The sequence below is a fragment of the Ctenopharyngodon idella genome, chromosome 4, assembly GCF_019924925.1.
Source record: "Ctenopharyngodon idella isolate HZGC_01 chromosome 4, HZGC01, whole genome shotgun sequence".
NCBI classification, from domain to species: domain Eukaryota; kingdom Metazoa; phylum Chordata; class Actinopteri; order Cypriniformes; family Xenocyprididae; genus Ctenopharyngodon; species Ctenopharyngodon idella.
Window position 1 is genome coordinate 12,630,194 of NC_067223.1, and position 26,621 is coordinate 12,656,814.

The following is a 26,621-nucleotide window of genomic DNA, read 5'->3' on the forward strand; positions in this document are numbered from 1 at the left end:
CTGATATAAACAATATTTATATTTTTCCCTTTAATAAATATTGTTTTTATCAAATAAAATAGAATTCTTGAAGCTTCAGGAATAGCAAAATTGATTGTTTAATTAATTTAATATATTAATACTCAGCTTATGTTAATAAATAATGTTTGAAAACAAGCAGCTTTGTCATAATTACAGCAGAAATACCAAAAATGTCTTTCAATATGAAAAAAAAAAAAAAAAAAAAAAAATCCTTTGAATATTGTGTTGGACAATGGGTGGCCTTCGGATCAAAAAGGTTGAGAACCACTAGTTTAGGCCCAATTTCAATGCTGCTTTGACTTTCCCTGCATCTACTGAGAATATAAAACCCACTTCAACGGCTTTGTGCATCAGTGAATTTTCTGAGAAGTCTTGTGGTGTACTGATCACTGTTTTGGTTGGAAAATTGCTACTGGAATATTGTAACATAATAAGTGTGGAATTCATCAGTAGGTGGCAGCTTCATAAAATGGCCCCATAGGAGCAGATTAAGGATGCAAATAAGTGACCTGTTGTGATTTCAGTTAGGTGGTGAGTTTTTGACCTGGCCCTTCATCTTCTGTGACTTACCATGGGCTGCTGGGGGTATGCGGTGTGCTGTTGGGGAGCTTGAGAGCTGGGAGGGTAGGCGCCCTGTCCAGGCACCTGCTGCTGTTGCGACGTTGCAGGAGAACTATACGACATGCTTAGCTGGCTGAGGTGAGGTTCTGAGAACACGGATGAACCCTGACCACTCTCAAGCGTCCCGTCAGCCGCTGGGAAAAGATGAGACATTCATCATTAAATGGGAATGACAGTTAAATCAATCCAGATGGGTTGTGTCTAACACTTACAGGTCATTCCACTTTGCATGTACTGAAGCTGCTGGTCTGCATCAAGCTCCTCACACTCAGGCTGGACAAGGCCAGGAGTTGGAGGCTGGGAACTGCACTGACTCTGTACAGAACCTTGGGTTCCTTGAGAGCCGACCACGTTCTTCAACGACTCGTTGGACACCTGCTTCTGCTCTTCCTCTTGCTTGCGTTTCTCTTGCTCTGCTCGCACCTGCTGCCGTTGCTCTCGTTTGCGGCAGATCAGAGACACACGGTCCCTGATGGCCTTGGCCATGGTTTTGTGGTCGCCCTCGCAAACATAGCCCGACTCAACCTGCATTGCAATACAGCATATGTTACCATCTCTGTGTGCAACCTCAGATTCAGAGACTCATTGATAAACCCACCATTTCCTGAGCCACATCTTCTGGGACGTCACGCTGGAGGTCGAAGGAGAACTCAATGGCTTCATTGTCTTTGTATTTGCCTTTCAGTTTTTTGACATCTTCAATGCGCAACCAGAGCTTGATGGCGATCATCTCCCCATCGTCTTCCTCAGCCAGCTCCACCCGCACCCCAGTCTCCTCCTGGAAGAAGGCATGGTTCAGAAGGTCCTTGATGGCGTATCTGTTAAGGAAGAGGCAAAATTCACATTACAAGGAAACAAGTCAAAAGACGTTAAAAAGGACCTACAGGTATTATCCCCCTTTTCACAAGATGTAATATAAGTCTCTGGTGTCCCCAGAGCGTGCCTGTGAAGTTTCAGCTCAAAATACCCCACAGATCATTTATTATAGCTTGTCAAATTTGCCCCTATTTGGGTGTGAGCAAAAACACACCATTTTTGTGTGTTTCCCTTTAAATGCAAATGAGCTACTGCTTCTGGACGCTTTCCAAAAGAGGAAAAAGCTTCAACAGCTCTCGTTTCGGTTTCTCAACAACAACAAAGCTGGAGAATCTCACGCAGCCAAAATGAGGATTGTCAGTAACGTTGTTCAGCCTTACATTGTTCAAACCGGAGTCGGACACTGACAACTGGACGTATCTGAATGGTTAGTGGATAAATTTATGTAGTTGCTGTGGAGTTGATTCAACTTATCCAGCGTTGAATTGACCCTCGTTTGTGAAGCAGTCCGGCATAAAATGAATGCATGGCAACACTCTACTCTAACAACTCTTCCTCTTCTCTAAAATAGCCCAACATGGCCTCACACCCTTTGTTGCGTGTTCCCGGGGCAGGGTTTATATAAATGTTGGGGTTTCTGAAGTCACCAACCTGGGAAGAAGCTCGTTGTAGTCCCTACCAGCTGTTTGTTGTAGTCCTTAAAAAGTGATTTCTGTAAAAGAAAATATCTATCTTCCTTTGCATTGAACTTTGAGCACCGTAACTTTGCAGATGTTGTTTATGCTCAAACAGCAACATTACACACTAACTAAAGTTAAAAAGTTAAATCATAATCAAGGACCCCTTTAAATAAGGACAGCCGATCAATAAAATAAACAAAAGCAGAAGTACATGGCTGACAAAGATTAGCCAATCAAACTGATTTAGAGGCACAAGGTGGAACATTGGGGTTTTCCAGGATGGAGTAATAAGAGTTACTGAATGGGATTGATTCAGGGTAAGTGAAGCCAAGCAAAATAAATTTGAAATATTGACGACCTAAGGCCTTGAATTTGATTGTATCATGATCAAATTGACCTTTATTGGGTTTCAGAACTTTCCAGACTTTCCACATAAGTGAAGTTTGATAACTTGGTGCCATTCTATGGTGATGTCGCATGAATTTCATTCCATCATTCCCAGTTGTGTCGTGATAATATTCTATGTAACATTCTATCCTGTTGCATTTGATTCTATTTAATAAACTCATTGTCTATTCACAACTCAACAACTCATCACCTAAAAAACAGGAGACATAAGAGGGAATCTATGAATATTTAACATGGACTCTGAATAAGATTAGCACAGACCAACAAAATAAACCACCGGGGAAGCATGTACAGAAAATGCACAACTACTGTACATTTAAAAAGAGCTGATGCATGTCACCTGCATGGAATGATAGATATAAGGGTAAAAAGATAAGATTGCACAGTCTTTTTACTAAGACAGACCTTTCACACTGGAGAGAAAAAAAAAGCTCAGTTGATCAGCTGGATATAGTAGACATCAGCTTTTCCAGTGCTTCATCAGCAGAACATCAGTCGTCGTCTCAGCTTACGCTCGACATGCTTTTTGTGATTTTCCATTAAATTGTTTTATGCATTTAAGCAAAACAGAACGTCAGCTTTATGACTTTCCACAAATAATTAGGAAAAGTACTTCAAATGGTGATCAAGGTCATTAAAAATAAATTTGAGCTAATATATAAATACAAAATGACTTGGAGGTTTAGGTAGTTGCTCTAAAAAGGACTTTAAAAGTAGGCAGTCTGGTTAGGGCTTATGTTTTTGCTGTGGCGTGAGGACATAGCGCACTCTTCGCTGGCTTGGCGTGATCACGGATCTGTTTCACTGAGTGGCTTGTTGCTGGAATATCTCCAAAACAGCTTGTGGGAATCCGTTTATCTGCTGCTACTGTGCACATTCCACACAGAGGACCATGCGCCCAGACAGAGGATGCAATATACCCTCACGTCAGCACGATGCGGGCAGACTCATGGCACACGTCGCTGAGAACTGAGGTATGACTAGATAAATGAGTTCTGTGAATACAGCGTGGGCGTGTGTAGTAGGCACAGCCTTACCTTTCATCTTTGTTTTGCCGAATACATCCTTCAATGATCTCTTTCACCTCTGGAATGGCTACCTTGTCGAAACTGCCAGGTTTAACTCCCTGCGGGGTGAAACACAAAAGAACATTAAATCAACATGTCTTTTGTGCTGTGAAAGAAATCCCTTTAGAGCTCCACAGGGACTTTACAAAACTACATATGGTGTATGCTTTGCGCGCTTTAATGCCTGCCAGGTGAAAATCATCTCATCATTTCCTCAACAAACCACATTCTACATGCCCAGAAATGGCAGAAGACGAGCCAAAGTTTAATGCTTAGGGTTAAGAGTTTATTCAAATCCCTAAAATGCAACTATTACTATTAATAATTGTTTTTTTTGATGGCGTAAGTGTAAATGTGGTTTGCATTATAGTGAAACCCTTGACATTCCAGATACAGTTGCTTATCTGGCAGGTTATTTAATTTTGCTGAACAGAGAAACCTTCTCAGTCATCAGGAATGCTTAAATCCATTAAGACAGGAGTTTTCGAACTTGGAGGGAAAAAAAAAAAAAAAAAAAAAAAAAATGAAAAAGCACTATACAAATAGATTTGAACTATGAATAATTATTTTGAATAATATTTTCAAGAAAATATTTTAAACATTTATTTTTGCTTTAGTACAATGACAATATATTTATGCAATTATTTATTTAATTAAAGCCCTGAATTATGATAAAAACACTGACACAGAGTTGCTTTATAGATTAATTCAATATCTAAGTTAAGACTAGGGTACACACAGTAATAGTAAGAGTTCTACTCTACAAAAAGCTAATTTTATTATCAAATATTGTTAAAAATGTATCATTCACTACATTCCTTTAAGAATACAAAAAGTTGTTTATCTCAGGGGTAAATGATTAGTTCACTGTATTAAATTTCACTTTGTCTACTCTAACACCTCCGCCACGCGATAAAACCAGCATCCTACAAATCAGTCTCACTCAATAAAAAAATATTCTGCTACTTTTCCCACATTTTATATTTTTGAAATTCTGAAATAACCCTTTCAAAATCATTTAACATCAACAAACCTACCTAGAGCTAGGCTGTCAAGACAAAAAGAGTGCAAGAAACTTACAAGTGAAATCCTGGAACACTGTGTTGCTTTACAGAGTGGTCTGCCTGAACTATTACTCCCCCTGTCTCAGCATTACCTCCTTATATAAGTCTGTAACCCCCCTCAAATTCCAGTGCCAAACAAAGTTAAGGATGACGGAGCATCTAACAGAATTAAGTCAGAATGGCAAAGTATTCCGATAACAAGGTGATTTAAAGAGCTTGTTAAGGACGCTGTGAATGGGTCCCCTAAAGCCAGATACATGCTGTTCCTCAGCTCTCCTAACAGTTAACAAAAGAAGAAAATTAGAAGCAATCATTTTGTATTTAACAAAGCAGAGAGAGAGGAAGGCTCCTGGAACAGCTGGGGGTGGATGTAAAAAAGGAACAAAAGCAATCTTCAACTTCTACTCTGCCCAACTCCCTAAGTGAGAAAGTGTTACGATGCATAAGCATACTGAAGAATACTATTTTCTGGTTGAACTCCTTCAATGCCACACACTGAAATTACTTTTAAGAGCTGGAAGATACAGACAAATGACTGGGACGTTATATCCAAACTAGCCCACCCTAAGTCTAATGATATTCTAATCTACGATATGGGATCTATGTTTTAAGACTGCTTTGTCATTCATGTCATCTGGTAAGTCTTTCCCTCAAGCTGCACAATTTTTAGGTATCATTCATGTCTGTAGCACAAACGGTGCATGATAAGTTACATTTTGAAGTGTAATACTTAGCAGAAGCACGTTCATAGGCAATATTCATATGATTTAACACCACTAATATGATGCTATTGTTGCAACAAACCAGTATTTTGAATGAATTGAATGAACGGGAACACTCTGTCCAGCTGCAGTGCTATTGACTTCGGCTCCACCTCTAAAGCCTTTGCTTTAGTTTAATCATCACAATAATGAAAGGCAAGATCTGCATTGCAGTCAGACCCGTGTTCTCCAATTCCACGGAGACTTCAGTAAAACTGTCAGCCCGAAACCACTCCATGCTCACTGCTTTGAGATTACAGGCAAGAAATTGCAAATGCTTGGATAGAGAGAACAAATCTAAACTGTCTCATTGTAATGAAAGCATTTACTCTGGGCCGAGATGGGAAAAGTCCCACATCTGTCTATGAGGGCAGCCTCGGGTCCACTGAGCTTAAATGCTTTCTGATTGCGTAAAGCTTAAATTGCTTCTCTCAGTGAACTGTTGTGCCTGTGCGATTGGATTTCATGAGATTAAAAGGCCTTCAGGCAGGGTGGACGGAAGCTTTCCAGACAGCTGGACAAAACTGGAGTGGCGAAATTTAGGATGTGCCCTGCACCTTCCAAAGCTAACAGGTGGAAAGGGATAACCACCTCTACACCTGACTCAAGAGTGTTGATGAAGAGAAACTTTTGCTGTACCACCATGTTGACCCAACAAACGCACACTAAAACCTTCTACAATCCAACTTTCAGGGCATTTTCTATATCCAGAGCTGTTCTTTACTTGTTATGAAGTGAGAATGTACACTTTCGGTCATAAAAAAATGCAAGAAAACCAATGTTTTGATTAACATTCAAGTTGTCTAAAACAGTCAAATAGACACAAGATTCAGGATGGAGAATCAGTACTGCTCCCTACTGGTGAGCTCCTCATTGGCTTACCACAATCCTCAGCCAGTTGTTTTCAACATCTACTGATCATATTTTCAACCTCCAGCATCATATGATCACCCTATTGACCTGAACGAGAATAAAAAAGCTCATGACTGCCTTATACTCCCCCTCCTCTCTGCCAATGATATTAAAGGACATCAATGAAGGGAAAAGCTGATTCAATTTATAAACTGCAGCAACATGACTGGCCATTTCCAGCCTTCTAACAATGGTCTTGGATTCATATATAGCCGTATTTTCAAGGACATCAACCTCGATTGTTCTGACAACAACATTGTATATCCATAAATAGATGGACAATTTTAACCACCTTCAATGAGGATTACATCACAATGGATTAAAAGAGGTCTGACTCTGAAATAAATAAATCCCAGAGAAACTGAAAAAAAAAGAAAAAAAGATTGTGGAATATTTTGAGTTCAAACGAAACCAAGTCAGTCAAACATGAAGCAAATAACATTAAAGATGGAAAGAGTGATTGTTCGAGCCAGAGACTGACTTCATGGAAAGTCAACACATGACGCACTCCAAGCTGATATCAGTGACTGCTATAAAGCTGATTTAATCAAAGCTAAATTTTTATTGCGGCTGGCAGGCAAAAAGACCTTACACATCCAGATATCCAACAGTTTTACTTTTGGACAATTACACATTACTGGGTGGGTCTGGGTTAAGGTTAGGCTGTATGACGACCAGAAAATTAGTCAAAATGAGAAAGATCTTAAGAGGTGCATTATAAACTGAGTCTGCTTTTTTTTTTTTTTTACAGCAGCTTGTGGCTCATCCAATCAGAATTTAAAGTCAAAACAATCAGTTTTATAATGTCAGTAGCACAGTTTTGAGTCTTTTGTTTTTAACTCAAGTTTTTGCTCTGATGCCAGGCTTATTTTTTTGTTTCCATCCATCAAATTCCAAAAAAATCAATTGAAATGAAGTACTATTCATTTCTAAAATGATTAATTCACTGGCTTATCAAAAATAGGCATTACCACATAGATATTAAAATATAAACCATTTTCTCATTTATTTCTAGCAATGGTAACTTATACCTTTCAAAAATATGGTGACAGTAATTTATTTTTAAGGAAATAATACTTTTATTCAGCAAGATGCATTAAATTGATCAAAAGTGACAATAAACACATGTATAATGTTACAAAGGAGTTTTAGTATTAAAAAAAATACTGAAATAAATCAAATAAATCCATTTTTATTCATCAGAGAAACCTGAAAAAAATCTGTCACAGTTCCAACAAAAAATTTTAAGCAGAACAACTGTTTTCAACATTGATTATAATAAGAAATGTTTCTTGATCAGCAGATTAGCATATTAAAATATATCAAATTGAAAACAGTTATTTATAATAATTATGTAATATTTTTTCCACAACATCACAAATTTCTATTTTATTTTTATCAAATAAATGCAGTCTTGGTGAGCATAGCAGACTTCTTTCAAAAAATAAAAAAAATAGGTTAGTTAACATGAACTAAGAATTAACAATACTTCAACAGCATTTATTAATCTTAGTTAATTTCAAAATTTACTAATACATTATTAAAATCAAATGTTGTATTTGTTAACATTAGTTAATGCACTGTGAACTAACATGAACAAACAATGAACAGCTGGATTTTTATTAACTACCATTAACAAAGATTAATAATTACTGTAATGAATGTATTGCTCATTGTTAGTTCATGTTAGTTAATACATTAAATAATTAACAAATGAGACCTTATTGTAAAGTGCTACCAAAAAAATCTTACCGACCCCATACTGTATATTCTGATATTTACTGCTATTATGATATAAAAGTACAATTTTGGTCATTCCGCCTACTCCTGGTACAAAACTATGTATTTGTTTGCCATAGTTATATGTTGCTTACATAATCTCATATACAGTGTGACGCCTCTAGCTGTGGGCAGGATTCAATGAGAGCAAAAGAACAAGCTGCTTTTATTGAATTATTTCATAAGCAGAGGCCTGAGGAATGTGTGGGTGTAATGACAGAGCTGGTGAAGATTATAGCGGAAGGAGAGAGAGAAAAATACCCAAAATGATTGAGGGATAGAGAGCGAGCAGGGGTGTGCGAGGGTACTCACACTGGTGACTCGGCGATAGATTTGAGCAGGGTTCTGACACTCAGAGTACGGGTACTCAGAGGTAGCCATCTCCAGCATGCACATTCCAAAGGCGTACACATCCACCGACTCGTCGTATTTTTCCTCGTACATCTCAGGCGCCATGAACTCAGGGGTACCTTAAATCAAAAGAACCATTCAGAACTCTCAGTGCCTGAGATCTCTACTCACCCCAGCAGGGCCGGGGAGAGGAAGGGAGAGAGGAGGAGGGCAACTGTTGCTCCGTACGGCCCTGAGAGGAGAGAAAGAGGGGGAGCAAAAGATGGAGAAAAGGAAAAATAAAAATAAAAAAAAAAGAGGAAGGGGGAAAACCGGCCTCAGTTATTTAGCAGTGAAAGATTCCAGTTTTTCTCTGCAAGGCCTTTAGATTTTCTAGCACGTCAGACTAGTGCACAAAGCAGCCAAGCATCATTTCACAAACAGGAAGTTGGTTTAAGCCAGACGCACATGCGTTGGTGCAGGTTACTTTTAGAGCTGATTGATGGCCTTCAAAACCATGTTGATCTTTAAAACACGGCTGTGCCGCCAACACGTTAAATGAGGAACCGGACAGCGGTGGGCGACTAGCTATGGAACTTGATCTATGTCAACAACACAGTTATGGAAAACACATGACCGACTCACCTTTCTACTAGCCTGTAATGAGAGAATGTTAAGCAGGTTAATGCACAGAGCAAGCCCATAGCTAGTGAGCAAAGACTCTCGTGCACTAGCGTGTGTTAAAAGGCCTTGCACAGAAAAACGAACTAAAATATAGATTCATATTTGAAATATTTCCGTTTTTGGGGTAGGTTGCTTGTTGACTTACCACTTACTCGCCATTTTTTAGAATACTTACTGAACTGCAGGACATTAAATAATCCATACAGTGGAGTGAGACCAGCTGAGATTATAGCCCTACAGTTTAAAGGAAAAAATTCTCAAAAACCAGAAAAAAATAAATAAATAAAATAAAACAAAAATGGAAACAAGTAAATTTTGGAGGAAACAGAGAGAAGGAATCCAAGAAGGAAATTTATCACAATATCTAAAACATCTGAAAGGAAGGCGGGGGGGGGGGAACCCAGATAAGGCAATCAGGAAAACCTTTGGAAAAAGATGTTTGACATTACTGGCAGCAAGAGAATCTCTAGGATTTTAATAATTATAGACCACAGGTTCCAGACCAAAATGTTTATTTTGTTGATATTGCATGCGAAAAATCCCCGTAGCACACTTACTAACAAAGCGTTATCCAGGCTTTGCTGGTATTCTTAAGGCATATATTACCTCAAAATACCCCAAAGTTTATGGAAACTTAAAGTGTTTTCACCTGTTGCATTTACAGGCCAATTAGTTTCAGGTGGGAAACAGCAGGATCTAAAGGTCTTCCCCCAATTTATAAGAAGTTCTCCTCTGGTTTTCCCCCGTCTCCACCCCAAATTAAAACTAGTGCCCTTGGCTGCCTGGAAAACTGTGGTCTAAGGTGAACAGTGTAGCTCAGGGCTTCTGCATGCCTTAAATATCTGAGCATAACTAATAGAAAGTGCCCCACCTTCGCAATTTCACCTCATCATTGAAAAGACAAGCAGTGACAGGACACATATTTTGGATTGTACACGTCATGGTGAACTGACTTGGAAGGTGGGGAAAGCAAGAATGTTCTAGCATTGGGTCGTACCTATGACACTCTTAGCGAATGAAGAGCGCTTGAGGGTGGCCAATCCCAGATCGCCAATCTTAACGGAGCCAGTAGGTCCGGTGATGAAGATGTTGTCACACTTAAGGTCCCGGTGAATGATGGGAGGAGCCCTGGTGTGGAGGAAGTGCAGGCCCTTTAGGATTTGTCGGCACCAGCTCCGCAACACCTTTATCTTCATCACCTTGAAGCGCTTCAGATACCTGAGGAACAAAGAGATTACAGTTGAGAATTAATCGCAACGTTCTTCTTCAATGAACAACCGTAACGGTTGTTTAAGACCTTGACAGAGTAAAAACAAACAGCAGATTTGTCAACGGAAGATGATAAGTGTCTACAGCTCTCTGGTTTGGCGGTCATGGCTGGGATGGACAATTTTAACCAATGAAACCATGAAGGAAATGAAAACCAATGAGAAAACTCTCCCCTCAACAACATCTCAATCAGATCTCAGTTGAATCCATATGAGGTGAGGATCAGGGAGAATTAAACAATTTCATGATGATGGGTCTGGGTCTGGAAGCATCCATATGGACAACTGAATTCTCTTCTGTGAGACAGAGAAAGTCCCAGATAAAAGAGAGGACAACAGCGTGAAGAGGGCAGTACAGCACTTTCGATAGATTAGCTTGGCCTAATCAAATCTTGGAGCCAAGCCATAGCCAGGATTTGGCCTTGTAATCCTCATTACAACAATCTACTCAGTTGAGGCACCAATACTGGTGGAGCTGGGTACCCTTTATCCCATAATTCCCTAGGTGAAGATGGGCACCAGCTCACAAGCAAAACAGAATGTATACAGTAGCAAAACTGATTCATTTGTTATGGGGATTCCACTTGCCTTGAAAAGAATCAGATAAGTGAATTTTCTAAAGAAACTTCCGTTTCATAGTAAAAGAAAAATGGCTGAATACCATAAGATCAGATAAAAAACAACTGGTTTTGCAGGCAGCGTGTGAAGAGATATAGTTAGTCGAGCGTTTTTGTGTAAACAGATTAGCTCTGCAGTTTGCTTAGTAAGACTGAATCGAGCTATGAGTAGTGCTTCGCCCAATAGGAGGAGGTAGGTGGTGGTACAGCTTTGATGGAGTGTGGCGGCTGACTGACAGGTGGGAACGGAGCCAAGGGTAAGTCTCGAGGCGATACGGGAGAGAGCAACAAAGCTTGATTCAAAACTTTCTCATCACTCAACACACCCAGCGGCTCCCAGAGGGCCCCAACAGGCTGTTTTCCAGCTACACCAACAACTCTCTCCGCACTTCTCGAAACACTGAAGTAATTTAAAACAGTCTGTTCTCCACTTTATAAACAGTCTAAGGCCTGAAACATTCAAGAAAATATTATGAATTTTGATTGTCAGATTCATCTTTCAGACCAACTACTGTCATGGAGCAGCAGTTTGAAACATCTGTGTTTATGTACATGTGAAAAATATGTTGGACTAGAAAGCGAACCAGGTAACCAGGACTGTTACATGAACATAAAGGGTCAGGAAGAGGGACAAAACCCTTCTGAGTCGTAACGTCTTTGGCGACCCAGACAAAAAATAAGAACACTGATTAGTTGAGGCATGGCATGGCCATGTCTGTGGTACACTTCATTTCTACATGACCTCCTGATCATCCGTTTTTCTAGTTTGTGGGGGAAAAAAAACAGCCGGTTCACAATAGGCTTTAGTTTGTCTGGCTAAGAACTGCCTCTAGATCCAGAACGGCAATCATTCTGGTGGAAAAGAGGAAGCACAGAGAGAGAAACAAAGGGGATACAGCCTATGATATGGGAATGAAAGTGTATTGACTGGGGTGAGTGCAAACAGATTAGAAAGGAGACGTGATGGAGTGACGTTTAGTTTAGGCATGGCATGGCCATGTTTGTGGTACACTCCATTTCTACATGACCTACTGATCACTGTTTATCTTTGCGGTGGAGGAGCAGCCATGCAGAACGCCACACATTGCCAGGATGCCAAAGCTGATGAACACAAAGCAAGCCTGACACTGTTTGTCATTTTTCCTTTTTCACTCATCTCACCATGTCTCCTCCACTGTCTTTCTCTCTCCTAGTAATAATGGTGGTGTTCCTATTGCTGTGAGCTGTATGAAAGATAGCTAATTGTGTGTGACTGAGGCTCTGAGGATGATGGATCTTGGTAGGGCCTTATTGTATCCTGGAAACTCACGTCAACAAATGATTACCATCAAAATTATTAATATGTTCTTAAGTTATGTTCAACCCAGATTTAGAACCAATTATATTAAATAAATCAATCTTCCTGCATTATTTATAGTTTCTCTTGGTGATGTCTTTTTGTGCACGAGTCAAACTTTTTCATTTTTTTTCTTCATAATATTGCATGAAAACCTAATCACTTTCTATTATATGACCTTATATTGTCTTGCAGTCAGGTATCAGTATTTAAGTTGGTTCATGCGTGCCTGTCAGAGCCCACACATCCACAGGAGGGGGCTGCTGGTCCAGTATGTGTCTGTAGCTCCAGCATCTGTTCAGTACCCACAATGCATGTCTCACATGGAGGTGACATGCCACTTTTCGCCTGCAATCACTCTGGTAACAACTCAATCGCTCTATTGTGATTGTGTTTTGTAACAGATAATCACAGCCTCTGTGGATGGTCTGCTGATGGTGATGGACATGAGGCTGGTGAAAAGCATGTTTGAAAGGACGTCCTGTTGTTCATTTGAATGCAGTACCACAATAAAATATTAACCGCAGCAGACACTGTAAATTGCAAAAAAAGACAAATGCGACAGAACAAAAAAAAAAAACACTTTACATAAGTATTAATAATCCTTTACATAATACCACAATACTACCAAAATAAATGGCACATATTTGCTGATTTTGCATTTGACCATTCATTAGGCAAAAATATGATGGACAGACAATATAATATGAAAGTGGAACAGACACTTTCTACTCACGTTTTTAGGGTTCCTGACGTCATGAGCTCCGTTACCAGCACGATGCACTTGCGGCCTTTGGAAGGCGACTCCCATGAGTCGTAAAAGCGCACAATGTTTGGGTGTTGCAGGCCTTTCAACATGCCAGCCTCTTCCTTGAAGCGCTGGCGCTCTGATCTCGACAGCTTCCGATCCTACAAGGACAAGAACAGAAAAAATACAAAACTTTTAGTTACACACTTCATTTGAATGTACTGGAAACCATATTTAATAGCTGTTTACTGTAATTAACAATTTCTGAACTTATCAAACTGAAGGATAAGTATTACAGATGTGCTTTAAATGGGATGCCATGGTTTAAGTTAAACCACTATGGTTCAGCTAGAGGGGGTCCGCTCAACCTTAAATAATGTAATCCGACCCCAGATTCCTGCCAGGCCTCCAAAAGAGACCCTATAGACAAGGCATAAAGCACAGGAGGGGACAAGACCCATCTAGTTTAAACACAAAGTGGTCTTCTTATCCTGTGCTTAATGCCTGTGCGGGCCACACACATGCACACACAAAATGCACCTATAAGATAAAGAAACAGCAAAGCATGGTGCAACAGGTTCAACATGACCGGTCACGGAAAACGACACAACATCATCTCCCCTGACTCTCTAACCTACTCAAAAAACCTCTCTGATATTCTATCCAGAAGAGCCTGACCTGCACAATCACAACAGTGTCAGGAAGACAAGGTTTTTGGATGGAACGCACCTCCCTGTGCATGAGGGTGTCCAAGCGTTGATGTCATAGTTCCTTTCCGGTCAAGCTGTGCCCTTATCAACAGTTTAAACAGAGTGCGCAAACCCAATCATTAATCATTATTATGATTGCTTCGGCAACCGCCAGTGATGAATTAATCCAGTGGCACTTTGTGGAAAAAGGCCACTTTTCTGTGGCCTACTTTTACACAACCCCAGGGCTTAAATCATATGCATTACGTGAGCACTAATTCCATTCTGTGAAAGAGACGCCCTGCATACCTGGCGGCAAACTGCAACATGCATCTTATAAAAGCTATACATAAAAATTCAGTGCATGAGGACACCGATAGATTCCCTGGCTATCTGCAACCAGTCTATTTGATGTGGCACCATTCTAGAATGCTGACTGTGGCATTCTTTCTCCACATTAATGCAGACACACTCATTCGTTTCCCAAATGCACTAACAACCGCACTAGCAGCAGGCATCTGAAACCCATTAAGTACAACTAATCCCAAAGGACAGTAGAGAGAGTGTAGAGACACATAGCGCTTTTCCACTAACATGGTTCGTGTGCGCATTCCAGGCTAGTCCCAATTCTTGAACCGTTCCACACATTTCCACCGCATGAAAGGGGGTTCCGGGCCAGAAAGTTCAGTTCAATTCTGGCCCTAAAAACATTCTCGAATGGAGCCAGGGAGCAGGGGTGGAGAAATGCTGATGCTGTCTATGGCGGTCTTGTTGAGAAATGTAATAAAGTTGCTCTAGACTAGCATCGCTTATATGAGAGCTGCAGGTACACTAGACTCACTGTGAAAAGCAAAACAACAGCCTGTATAAACACAGAGATGCAAAGTGTTTGTTTTCACACTGGTTATTGTCAGGTAAACAACGCTAAGCACCGTTACATCACCGTCCGGTATCAGCTTTTCTAGTTTATGGGGAAAAAAAACGCAGCCGGTTCGCAACAGGCTGTAGTTCATCTGGCTAAGAACTACCTCTATCTACAGGACGCCAATCATTCTGGTGGAAAAGAGAAAGCAGAGAGAGAGAGAAACAATGGGGATACAGCCTTAGATATGGGAATGAAAGTGTATTGACTGGGCTGAGCGCAACTAGAGTAGAAAGGAGATGTGATGGAGTGACTACATGGGACAAAATGCTGAAAAATACAAACTTGCAAATGCAAATGCTTGGCCAATGCATTTCAAGCATGCACTCCTGTTATTTGTACCTGCATACTGTGGTGGTATTCAAGTAGTTAGCCATAAACATGCTGACAGTTTGACTGACTTTAACTATCTTGCTCAGCAAGATTCTCTTCAAACTTTTACTCCACCATGACAGCAGTTGACTTGAAAGAGAAAAAAGTTCATGCTAACGCCTGCTATGGCAGCCACTGCGGTGCAAAACTGAGCTTGGAAGCATTTATGTACTTGCATATAGTCCGATTTTGGGCCCATAGATCACATTCAAAGGCCAAACTTTAAGGAAGACTGTGATCTGAGTCTGCTCTCTGCAAACAGAGGCCATCTTATCTCCCATCTCACTGCATCAGTAGTTAATCTAATCAATGTCTGATAACTGAGGACAAAGGAAGAGGGCTTCTGCAGCATGCAGGGGGCTGCAGCTTTGCTAGCCTCTCTTCTTGTCTGGAATGGAAAAAGAAATGGAAAAAGGCTCAATGACTGTGTCTTAAATGGAGGTTTTGCTCTCGCTCTTGCTGATAAGACACAGGAAGGATAAACAAGTGTGTGTGAGTGAGTGGGTGAGTGTGTGTGTGAGAGAGAGAGTAAGGGAAGTGATGCGTTTAACTTTGGCACCTCATGCATGCTTGTCTTGGCAAACCACAAGCTTCAATTTTAGCACCCCTTTTCTCAAAATAAAAACACAGGTGCTTGTGCTCTTCTCAATCATGCGATGCAAATAATTGAGGTTTTGGTTATAGGAGTAAACACAGCTTAAACAGACAACATACTGTAGGCTACTATATAAACAGCCAAATGAGACAAGGAAACCCTTGTATATATATATATATATATATATATATATATATATATATATATATATATATATATATATATACGCACACACATACATACATACATACATACATATATCTCCAAGATACCCATGTTTACAGTAATTACTATTTTAAAGCGGAGAATATCAGAATATTTTCTTAGCAGACTGGCAGCTGAAAATGGGCCTTCAAAGGTGAAAGACCTTTGAATTACAAAAGAGCAATTTCAATTAAAATGTGCAACATAAGTAAATGTTTTTCAACTCTATTTTGATTAAATGCTGCCCTTGTAAAAGAAGCATCAATTTTGTTCAAAAACAACATTCTTTTAAACTTTTAAACACTAGGGTATGTGGGTGTAAAAGAGACTGCATATGTGCCTTCTTATCTAATAACTAGCTCACAGGCAAACAGGTCAGCTTTTATCTCTAGTTCTGCTTAGCCAGTCACGTGACCTTGTGCACAGACAGTTCAGTGAACAATCAGCTGTTTACTCGACTGTCGCACACACAAAAATCTACACCTCTGGCCTGGCATGGAGATAAACGCAGCTGCGGTGCCCCCCTGTCTGTAAACAACCCAGAAAATACTGCAGTAACCAGATACAGCAGTGAGCCTTTCTAGAAAACTCACCCCTGCTCTTTTCTGAGAAAATAAGCCTAATGCTAATACAATAATGATAATGGATATGGTGCCAACTCTTGAAATTGAATTAACACAGAGCTGCTGTTTTTCTCAAAAGGCTGAGTTTTTTTTTTTTTGCAGTGCAGTGCTGCAGTGCTATTTCTACAGAGTGATAGGACAGATTGCTGCTTGGCAGGCCAAACACTTCGATGCAGATGGGAGTCTCTCACCTGACAGCATTTTCCAGAAGTTGTGTGGGTTCACAACAAGGCGCAATAAGACGCCCATGGATGTGGCGGGAACTGGATCAAAGCAGCTTTAACCACATCACAGAGATGGACTAAATATGTAGTAAGAGCAAATCGAACGTCATTTCAATCAGTGGATCAAATCTGCAGAGCAGGCTGAGAAAGAGGCAGATGTGAGAGTCGCCTCTGAATAACAGCGCACTTGAATAAACCCCTGAGATTTGCATTTGTAAAAAGGCAAATAAAACGGATTGGCATGACTCATGCTAGCGGGTTGCATAGCATTCTCGTAGGCAATGCCAGTGGGGAACGGAGCAAACGGTAGATCAAAGCTCTGAGAGATAAGAGTTGGCTTCAGCAAACGGTGTACCTCAACAGTTACAGATAAAACTAGAGGCTCCTGAACTCTGGGATGGTTACCATGTGTGTAACGGGTCAGGCGGCGCTTGGGTCTCAAACAGAGAATGTAAGAACTGGAAAAAAAAAAAAAAAAAAAAAAAAAAAAAAAAATCTGATTCAAGAATTCAAAAATTCAATTTACAGATTCAAATTCTTTCTGTTATTTCTTTCTGTCAATGCCACATTAAAAAGAAATGTATTTATATATGAATATATTTAGTTAAATAAATAAGCCTACTTAAATAAGGAAAAGCATTTGATTTAAAAAATAAATAATTGTTTTTAATTAGTAAAATAAATACTTTAAGCCTATTTAAATAAAGAAAAGAAATTCGAATGCTGTCAATGTGACATAAAATGATTATTTGCAGTGTAACCTCCTGGATTAACCTGTTGCAAGGGAGAAGGTATGAGCAATTGTAAGATAAAAGGAAGGACTTCATACTGTAAATTGAGCGTGTCCCGCTATTTGAATTCTTAAAAGGGAGTAGAAATGTGTGGCCAACTTCTGAAATTAGAGCTTTTTGAATGGAGTGAGAGCTAGACAATGAATGTATTACAAGAACTCTGAAAGTTTTTGGTTGAATACTACTATGCAGAATGAAGTTGCAACAAACTAATTGAGTTAATAAAAGTTTTAGTTATAATTGCACAGGGATTATCATTAAAGGTTTTCTCAACTGAAGGGGTTTGCTGTAACCAGCTACATGGCTCAGGCAAAACATACAGCCCCCCATAAGCTCATTTTCACTGCCATAGGAAGAAGTGTTAGGCCCCTGAGTGCAGACAGCTGCTGAGACCTCCGTGTCTGCCAGGCTACAGATCTAATGATTTGCATCAGGCCATGAATGCATCTTTTAAAACATGGCCTGACAGTCCATGCTAAAGTTCACTTCAGCAGGGGAACTTCCCAAACAGTTAACAGAACAAACAGCTGCTTTTCATATGCATCTCTCATCCATTTCTCTATTTCATGTTCATATAAAACAGTTAATCCTTATTCAGAGTATGCTAACAGCACAGAGTGAAGACCACATCCTCGGTTACGCTTGCACTGTAATATGTCACATCTGTACAATCTCATGCCAAAAAAAGAACGAAGGGGGGAAAAAAACTGGCTCCAGGCCCTGGTTTCTAGGAACACAAATCCATATCTGTGACAGTACTTTTCCACAATAATGGGATCGAAACTGAAGAACCTTGTTTTGGGCCTCTTGTTCTGCAGTCGGGCCAGATGCACTGCAAAGTGCACTGTGCTTTTTGCATTGATGTGTAAGGGTTTAAGGTGGTAGAAAATTGGTACTGAGAACAAAGGACAAAACATACTCTAGGGAAGGAAAAGAAAGCAAACACAGGCATTTTTGCATTTCAAAATGTTTCAGAGAATACAATATTAAGTTAACCTTAACAATAGCTATACTAAAAAGTATGGAGTAAAATGGATCTGTTCATCACTAATGATTAAATGTGAATTCATTAATATGATATACACTCTAAAAAATGCTGGGTAAAAAACAACCCAAGTTTGGTTGAAAGTGGACAAACCCAGCGACTGGGTTGTTTTAATACAGCGGTAGGGTTAAATGTTAACCCAATAGTAAAAATTTAACCCGTATAGTAAAATTACTATATGGCTGGCTTAAAATGAACCCAAAATAGGTTAGAAATTAAAAATCAGACACATAATTACTAGAAGCAACAATAACAATCAAAAGGTAAAAACATTTATTAATAAGCAATTTAATAAATGTTTATTGTTTAATTATTATTTATTAAACGTATTAATAAATGTTCCTTTATTAATCATATTAATACATGTTAATTTCCAACATACTTTGGATTCATTTTAAGCAAGCAATACAGTAATTAAACAATAGTTGAGTCAAATAAAACTACCCAGCAGGATGGGCAAAGATTTTACCCAACCGCTGGGTTAAAACAACACAATCGCTGGGTTTGTCATTTTCAACCCAACTTGGGTTGTTTTTAACCCAGCAAAGAAATAAAAAGTTGAATATGATGTAACTGATTTATTTGAGTTCTGCCAACTTATTAGGGTTTTGTAAAATGCAACACTGAATTTTATTGAATATGTAACAATATCTCAGCTCAGTTTCTCTGACCAGGGGGGTCAGTGGCCTGAAAAAGCCCTAGTTTAATGAGAATCTTGGTGAGCAAGTTATTTAAACAGTCAGCATTATAACAAATGGCGAATTAATGGTATGACATTTCAAATCTATCACCGCCCTTCGAGTTTTGTTACCACCACAGCAATGCAGGAATTCATGTTAACTATGCATGTGTACATGTTTGCCAAGCATCTACATACTTGCATAGAGTATTTTTGTGGCCTTACTCTAGCAATCACTATGGAGTCAAGCTTCATTATTCACCGATGTACTTCCTGAAGTGATTGTGGGCATGAGAGCACTTAGTTGGAGTTAATGGAAAGACAAAGATTCTGTCCTCCAGGGGGACCTCATTCCCTGCAATCTCTACAGGATTCATATTTCACAAACACGGGCGCCAGTCAAACAGTGATTCTAAAAATACCATCTACCACCCCTCCCCTGCTCGACCGTAGTGTGCTGGGCATCTACTAGACAGTGGATATAAAATACCAAACCAAATCTATTCCCCAAATACACCAAGAAAGCCAGATGATAGGAAATGACAACAATATACACTCTGCACCTCAAAGAGGTTAAAAATCTGGGTCTATTAATTGTGCACAGACTGAGTGAAGGAATAATCAGCTTAGCTGCTGTGATGTGCTTGATAACTGTATGAGCAACCCGGCTGATGGACAGGCTCCATCACATGACTGCCTGAAAGCCTGTGCTCCATTTCCCAGCAGCACTTAGTAATGGCCATGACAGGAGTTTAATACATCAAAACAAGTATGAACCACATCCACTAGGCACATATGCACCGTCTTTGTTTTGTATGTTGCCTTGATAAAGTGGAAAAAGAGCCGTGGCTCAACATGGATCCTTCTGGGTGTTTCAAACGGACGACTGATCATGGGTTTAAAAATCCCCACAGATACACAGGCTCAGCCAATGACTTCTCTCATGACTGCTGCACTCTTGCTGTTGCAAACCATTGTAAACATCATAAGACTTTCATTTGACATCTGAACAGTCTGAATCAGTGCATGCCCTGTTTTCTGTCTGCAGGTTCAAAGACGCATAAAATCCATTAAAGCAGAAATCACAGTTCTGTCTGTTGCAGCTATTTAAGGAAAAGATCTAATAATAGAAGAAAGGTTCCTGAAGGCGACAATCCAATAATAAGGTATTGTTTGTGTTGCAGGTATTAAATCAAGTTTTTCCACCTACCTACCAAAGATGTTGCCGATTTGTTTACGAGATGAAAATGTTTACTGGATCTCACTCCGGTCACATGAAGTCCGGGTCATTGGTTCAAATTTCCCAACTGACGCAGCTCATGCCTTCTCATTAACCAAAGATAACCATTTAGGATGGCTCTGTGCATTCCCTACTGTTTGTTTGAAATCGTCCTTCGCTTCATACAAAGTGTGTTGCAGAAAATGTTCTTGCTTTTGACATTGAGAAACACAATGGGGTGTTAAAGGGGACAAAACAGGATTTTTTTGGATTCTGACATGAGGAGCATAGCGGTGGATCTTCATTAGATCCTCAATGCAAATAGATTATTCAGACACCATCATGAAAATCTTGAGCACATTAACTGAATACTGAAGGGCTAATGATATTTAGATATGGGCAATCATATCTATCAATAGCCATTCAGTATTCAGCAACTTAACTGGTCCTTAAGAATAACAGCATGAACTCTGCCATTTCCTGGAGGTTAGCCAATCAAGAATCAAGGTTATTTACATATTGAAGCTTTAAAAGTCACAAAAAAAGACTGTTCAATTCTAAGGGTCACAGAAAGGGTGAAAAATGATCCTTTGAAATATTAATTCACAACCCTGATTAACATTATAAGTGGACTTCAGGGGAGAAAAGAATCGTTAGAAGTGTAGAATACAGGTCCTTTCAGCAAAAAGTCCATTTGATTGGGTAAAAGAAGCACAGCAGTGCTTCTTGTGCTCAGCAGGGATTGCTTTGCCCTGCAAGCAGCGTTTCTGATAACCTCCTATGGAGTCACAGTGCCGATCGAGTCGTCAAGCCACAGAGATCCTGAGGGGTTTACGGAGAAGAGAAATGACAGAGGAAATGAAAAAGGAAAAGTGCAACAGTCAGGCATCTGCTATGAATAAGAACGAACAGTTGTTCCTTCAAACAGTACTGAACTTACTGCAAAAACCAAGACAGATTCATCTAGATCTAAAACAGGCAGTGAATGTTGGACCCCAATTAGGGAAGAAAAACTAAAACTTGATCGTCTTTCTCTTAAACCCAAAGGTTTGCCATCAATCAGCACATAACAGACTGTTTCGAACCAGCACCATGTGTTCAGTGTGACCTAATTTTTGGGAACTGCAGCTCACCCCCCAGGGTGATTTGGTGGAGAGCATGAGGTTTATAATTCTATGATCTTTTAATGAACATTTCAGTTGTCTTAGTTTGAGTTATGCTTGTTAGGAGGTAAACCAAGGTCTTCAGTGGGGTTGTTCTACCGCTGACAAATGGTTGATCTCTGAACAACTAGTTGACTAGAAAAACATTTGTATTGAGGCTGTCTAGTAAATATTGGGTCATACTTACCAGACACCAACCAGATGCGTTTCTTAGTAATATATGGCTACAAAATGCAACTCTTCTTTAAGCTAACTGAGACATTCAACAAAAAAAGTGAACATCTATTGCATAAAACATGCGTATATATAGCATGTGTATGAAGCTTCAAAAGAAAACAAAATTTATATCAATAATTGTAATAGTAATTATAAAATGAATAATGTTCATCTCAATCTGAACAAGCCAACTATTCAATCTTGATAATAATTAATGGTCCTGTCGGTTAGCAGCGGTGTTATTTTAGCATCACTGAGATACTATTATAGTTTTTATTATTATTTTGTATTCAGTTGTTATTTTTGTCTTTTCTGTTTTTATTTTAATTTTAGTTCAAATTTAAGTAATTTTTTGTATTTTTGTCATTTTTATTAGTGTTTGTTTTTTAAATGTCTATAGTTTAATTTTTATTTCAGTTTTAGCTTTAGTTATTTTAGTACATCAAGTTAAACTAAATGAAAATAACAAATGTTGTCTTGGCAACTAGCTAAAATAAAATAAATTTAAATGTGTTTATGTTTTATTTCAGTTAAAGGTTTTTTAAGTAATGAAAATGTGTTTTATGGATTTATTTTAAGTTAACTATGTTTAGTAGTACTCACAATGCTTCTAGGTTGAGACCTTAAGACTCAATCAACTTGCTAAGTTGTCCAAGAAACATTCAAAGAATAATTTTCCCAATGAATCATTTATACAATCATTTATTCAATTCATACGTATTTTACGAGGTGGCTAATTCATACAAATTTGTACGACCTCACTTGTACGAATTCATACAATTTGTCTAAACCCCAGTGACGGGTAGGTTTAGTGGTGGAGTTAGGGGTAGGTCATTATGAATTCATACGAAACAGCCATAGCCACCTTGTAAAATGCGTACGAATTGCTGTGAGATCAGGTTGCATGGATTGGTTCTGATATGATGCCATTCACCTTTTAAGTGCTTCTATTCTCTAAATTTATTTGCATCGGGAACTGACCAAGTCAATAATGGCTATTCTCCATACTAAAATTCAAATACAGATTGTCATCTGCTTTAGAGAATAAATCTTTACAAGCAGAGCATTACATTCTGACTCTAAAAGTGGAAGCTTAGCCAATACAATGCAGGATGGATTCCCACATTCAGTACAACCATGGCCTAATCCAACTTACAAAAAAGTAAGACTAAACTAGCTCAGTGTATAACTGAAGCTATAAATAAACAGAGAACAATACAGGAGGTAAAAGGTATGCTAAAGAAAAAAAAGAGAGCTAGACAGAGACGAATCAAGACAAGGAGAGCGGCAGTGTAAGCTAAAATAAGGCCCTTTCATGGTCTTGCTTTGAACCAGATCCATGTGTCCCTGAGCTCTGTGTGGCCCACTATGTGGGTCAGAGCGACAAGGCACATCTTCAGTGCATCTAGCTGCCTGTCACGGGCTTTGGGCTGTGAGGTCAGGAGGTGATGTGCTCTCCGTCAGAGCCAAGCACACAGCAGTCTAGTGTCACCCAGAGACAGGCACCATTGTTCTGCAGGCAGACCAGACATTTACTGAAAACCTGCATGTCGTCTGCCACAACAACAGTCCTTCTTGATTTCTGGACTCACTCCCCCTTCCCATTCCCCATAGCCCAATCCATCTTCCATTGAAATAAAACCAGGCTTTAGGCAGGGGTGCATGGTGTGAATGTCGAAGGGAGTTTGGAGTGTCAGTCTCTATTTTTTCCTGAGGTTCGTACGCTTAATGTTTCACTCGGTTGAAATGTTTGATGTGACACCGCTAATAAATCACAACACAAAAAGTTGGGTAATAGGGCGGATCACACTACAACTACACCAAACACATTAAAATATACTGTTAACAAGTCAAAAAAACTGGGACACATGGGAACATCAAGATCTTATGTCATTCATCTGCATTTCTAAAATAATTATTAAGATATCACAAATTAAAGATTTCCGGAACTCATTTCAAATCCCATAATCCTATGATCGCCATGGGAATGCGTTGGCTTATCTGCATATTGAACTCTAGCCTCTATGATCCATGATAAAGCTGCTTTTAATCAATATAAAGGCTTATTTTTTATTTGCCACAAATTGACTAAAGACAAACAATCCATTTATGTGACAATGGTCTGCTTGTCATACAGTACTAATGAAACAAATCACCTTAAAAGATGTAGTCAAGTTTTCAGAATGCCACTATAATGACCAAAATTGTATTCTTGGACAGGCTGGTATGTTGATGACTGTTGCTTAATAAATCCGTGTTTAGAAATAAGCAATTCAGAATAATCCAAGGCTAGACAGGAAAATACACTAAATATGCAGGTTACGGTGACATTCACGACTATTCTGCAAAGCACAATCAGTTGTGTTATGAATCAAAATATTCATAATATTCACCCTTATGTTGTTCCAAAACTGTATGACTTACATTCTTCTGCAGAACAGAAAAGGAGATATTTTAAAGAACGTTTGAATTGTTTTTGTCCATACAATTAAAGCCAATTGGGTCCAATAATGTTTTAGATCCCACTAACTTTCATTGTATGGACATGAAGTGAGTAAATGAAAACAGGATTTTCATTTTGGGGGGAACTTCGCTTTTAAGATTCCTCACTTGTTGGGATTTCACTCTGCATTTGTTCCAATTTAACTCCTTCACAGGAAACAGAACAAGTACCAAATTCAACTGGTTATCGAGTATCAGACTTCATTACATACCTTACCCAAAAAATATGTCCTTACTGTCAAATGTGAGGCCCACTCACATTTAAAGCTCACAACCTAAACAGTCCATAGAGCCAGTCATAATCCCCACCAACCCTAAGGGAGATACAAAACAATAAAGTAGGTCCTGGCTTTGTACTTTGCTCTGTACACCTCCACACTCTCAAAAGCCTCTCTACAGCACAGCACACGCGCCCCCTCAATTATACAGGGATTATACACACTGCAAGATGGGAAAAAAATGCTTTAGTGCATAGCATCCTCTGCACTTTAAATGTTGCAGCCTCTATGAGTACATACACATTTAATACAGACCAATGAGGTCTTGTGTCACAAAGGGGGGGGGCGTAATAACATTCAACTTGGAACAGTGACGACTTTCTCTACTTTTTTTTTAATCAGGCTTATTTCTTTTTCTGGCCTACATATTGTACAGTTTAAGGTTTGTTACATGATAGTTGCCAAATTAAGGAGTAAAGCTAATTTGACATTTAATGAAGCAAACCGATACCCACACATTCGCACTGGGTCAGTCTCTAATGCATAACATCATTGGATGATATCTAATAAGCAGCAGCAGGCCCAAATTTGAAGATCTTTAGCAGAAGATTTGGTTTGGACCACTGTAACATGCTCCTGTTACATTCCGGCTACGGTTAAACTATTCCATATGAGTGTTCCTCACCGCCAAGTATGGGGTTAGAATCATTCCTTTATGCCAAATAAATAGATTATGATCCACAAATAAACATGAAGAGATTCACAAAAATGAATTAAATTCACAAATAAATAAAATGAGATTTGCCAATAAAAACATATTCACAAATATGTTTTATGTCACTAACACACTCTGCCTGGCATTCATTTGCGGATGGCTTTATGTGCATTTGTGGATCACTGCAAACATTTGTGGATTTCAAAACATTTCTTGCATCAAGACGTGCAGACAAATCCACAAATAGGTGGACTCCACCAACCGTCTACTCAAGCCAATCAGATAACAGCCACATTGCACTGACCAATCGTGGCATGTTCTCGCTACAACCAATCATTTATTTTTGTGGAACTCCTAACATATATTTGTGGATCTCTTTCAATTTATTTGTGAGTATGTAGAATTTTTGAGAATCAAGTATTTGTGGATCATAATTTATTTATTTGAAATAAAGGAACAATTCTACCCCCATAGCCAAGTGACTGTTCATGCATCACACTAACCCACTTTCCACAGCGTCCCTTGATCCTAGAGTGGAAGGTTATGGCAACTACAAAAATAAATTTAACAGATTTAACATGGCAAACATTAGAGGAGCTGAGCAAATACACTGGAACTCATAGCACAAGTTGGACATGTTCGCCTCACCCGATGACAGCAAGCCATTGAGCAACAGCTTGTGTACACAGGAGCTCGAAAAATCCCCTGCAATAACTCATCTCTCACCCTCATTCTTTCCACCTAATGTCCCATTGTCAAAGGCAGGGCAGGTACTTTGTCAAGGGCACACCATGGTGTTCTTATTTAAATGGCCCTTAAATAAAAGGTGGCAAAGTCTAGCATGCACTGCTCTGTAAAACGTGGAGATAGAAATCATATCCCATATTGGGACAGGTGTTAGTGTGTGCCAACTTGCCAACAGCCTGAAAGATTTGGAACGCCATGACACTCACCTGTTGGAAACTCGGAATCAGTATAATTGTGTATATATGGGTGTGTTTGCAAAATCTTGTTGACTTTATGGATGCAACTTGAGTGACTTCATCCCATTTGGAGAGAGTACGGCACACATTGTAAAATCCATTAAAAAGAGAATAGTAGAGTTATGCAGTGTATCGCTGTTCTTAAAATAGCTTGAATTGGTTGGTTGGATTATGGACGGACAAGCTAAGATATGCACAACAGAACAGCATCCATGCTATTGAGAAAATCTGAAATCTCACTGTGAGAATTGTCAAACATGAGACAGGTTTAGGGGTCTTAAGTGGATTCATCAAGGATGTCTATGGGACCGTGCTGCAGCCTACAGGTTTCATTCTCATGCTGACTATC

General features: G+C 39.2%; 1 protein-coding gene across 14 annotated transcripts in view; it reads right to left on the minus strand.

The window, feature by feature from the left end:
* The window catches only part of wnk1b (WNK lysine deficient protein kinase 1b), an 80,614-nt gene that overhangs the window by 30,910 nt on the left and 23,083 nt on the right, over positions 1 to 26,621 (minus strand). For 12 of the 14 annotated variants that reach the window (XM_051892444.1, XM_051892443.1, XM_051892433.1 and 9 more), the window contains exons 3-9: positions 13,101 to 13,273; positions 10,141 to 10,361; positions 8,442 to 8,599; positions 3,584 to 3,672; positions 1,241 to 1,460; positions 855 to 1,167; positions 592 to 776 (exon numbers count right to left, since the gene is read on the minus strand). In XM_051892444.1, the coding sequence (XP_051748404.1) occupies positions 592 to 776; positions 855 to 1,167; positions 1,241 to 1,460; positions 3,584 to 3,672; positions 8,442 to 8,599; positions 10,141 to 10,361; positions 13,101 to 13,273 (1,359 nt within the window). Of the gene's footprint in view, positions 1 to 591; positions 777 to 854; positions 1,168 to 1,240; positions 1,461 to 3,583; positions 3,673 to 8,441; positions 8,713 to 9,318; positions 9,378 to 10,140; positions 10,362 to 13,100; positions 13,274 to 26,621 lie in introns of those variants that run through there. The other 2 variants (XM_051892441.1, XM_051892442.1) reach the window with 2 other exon arrangements.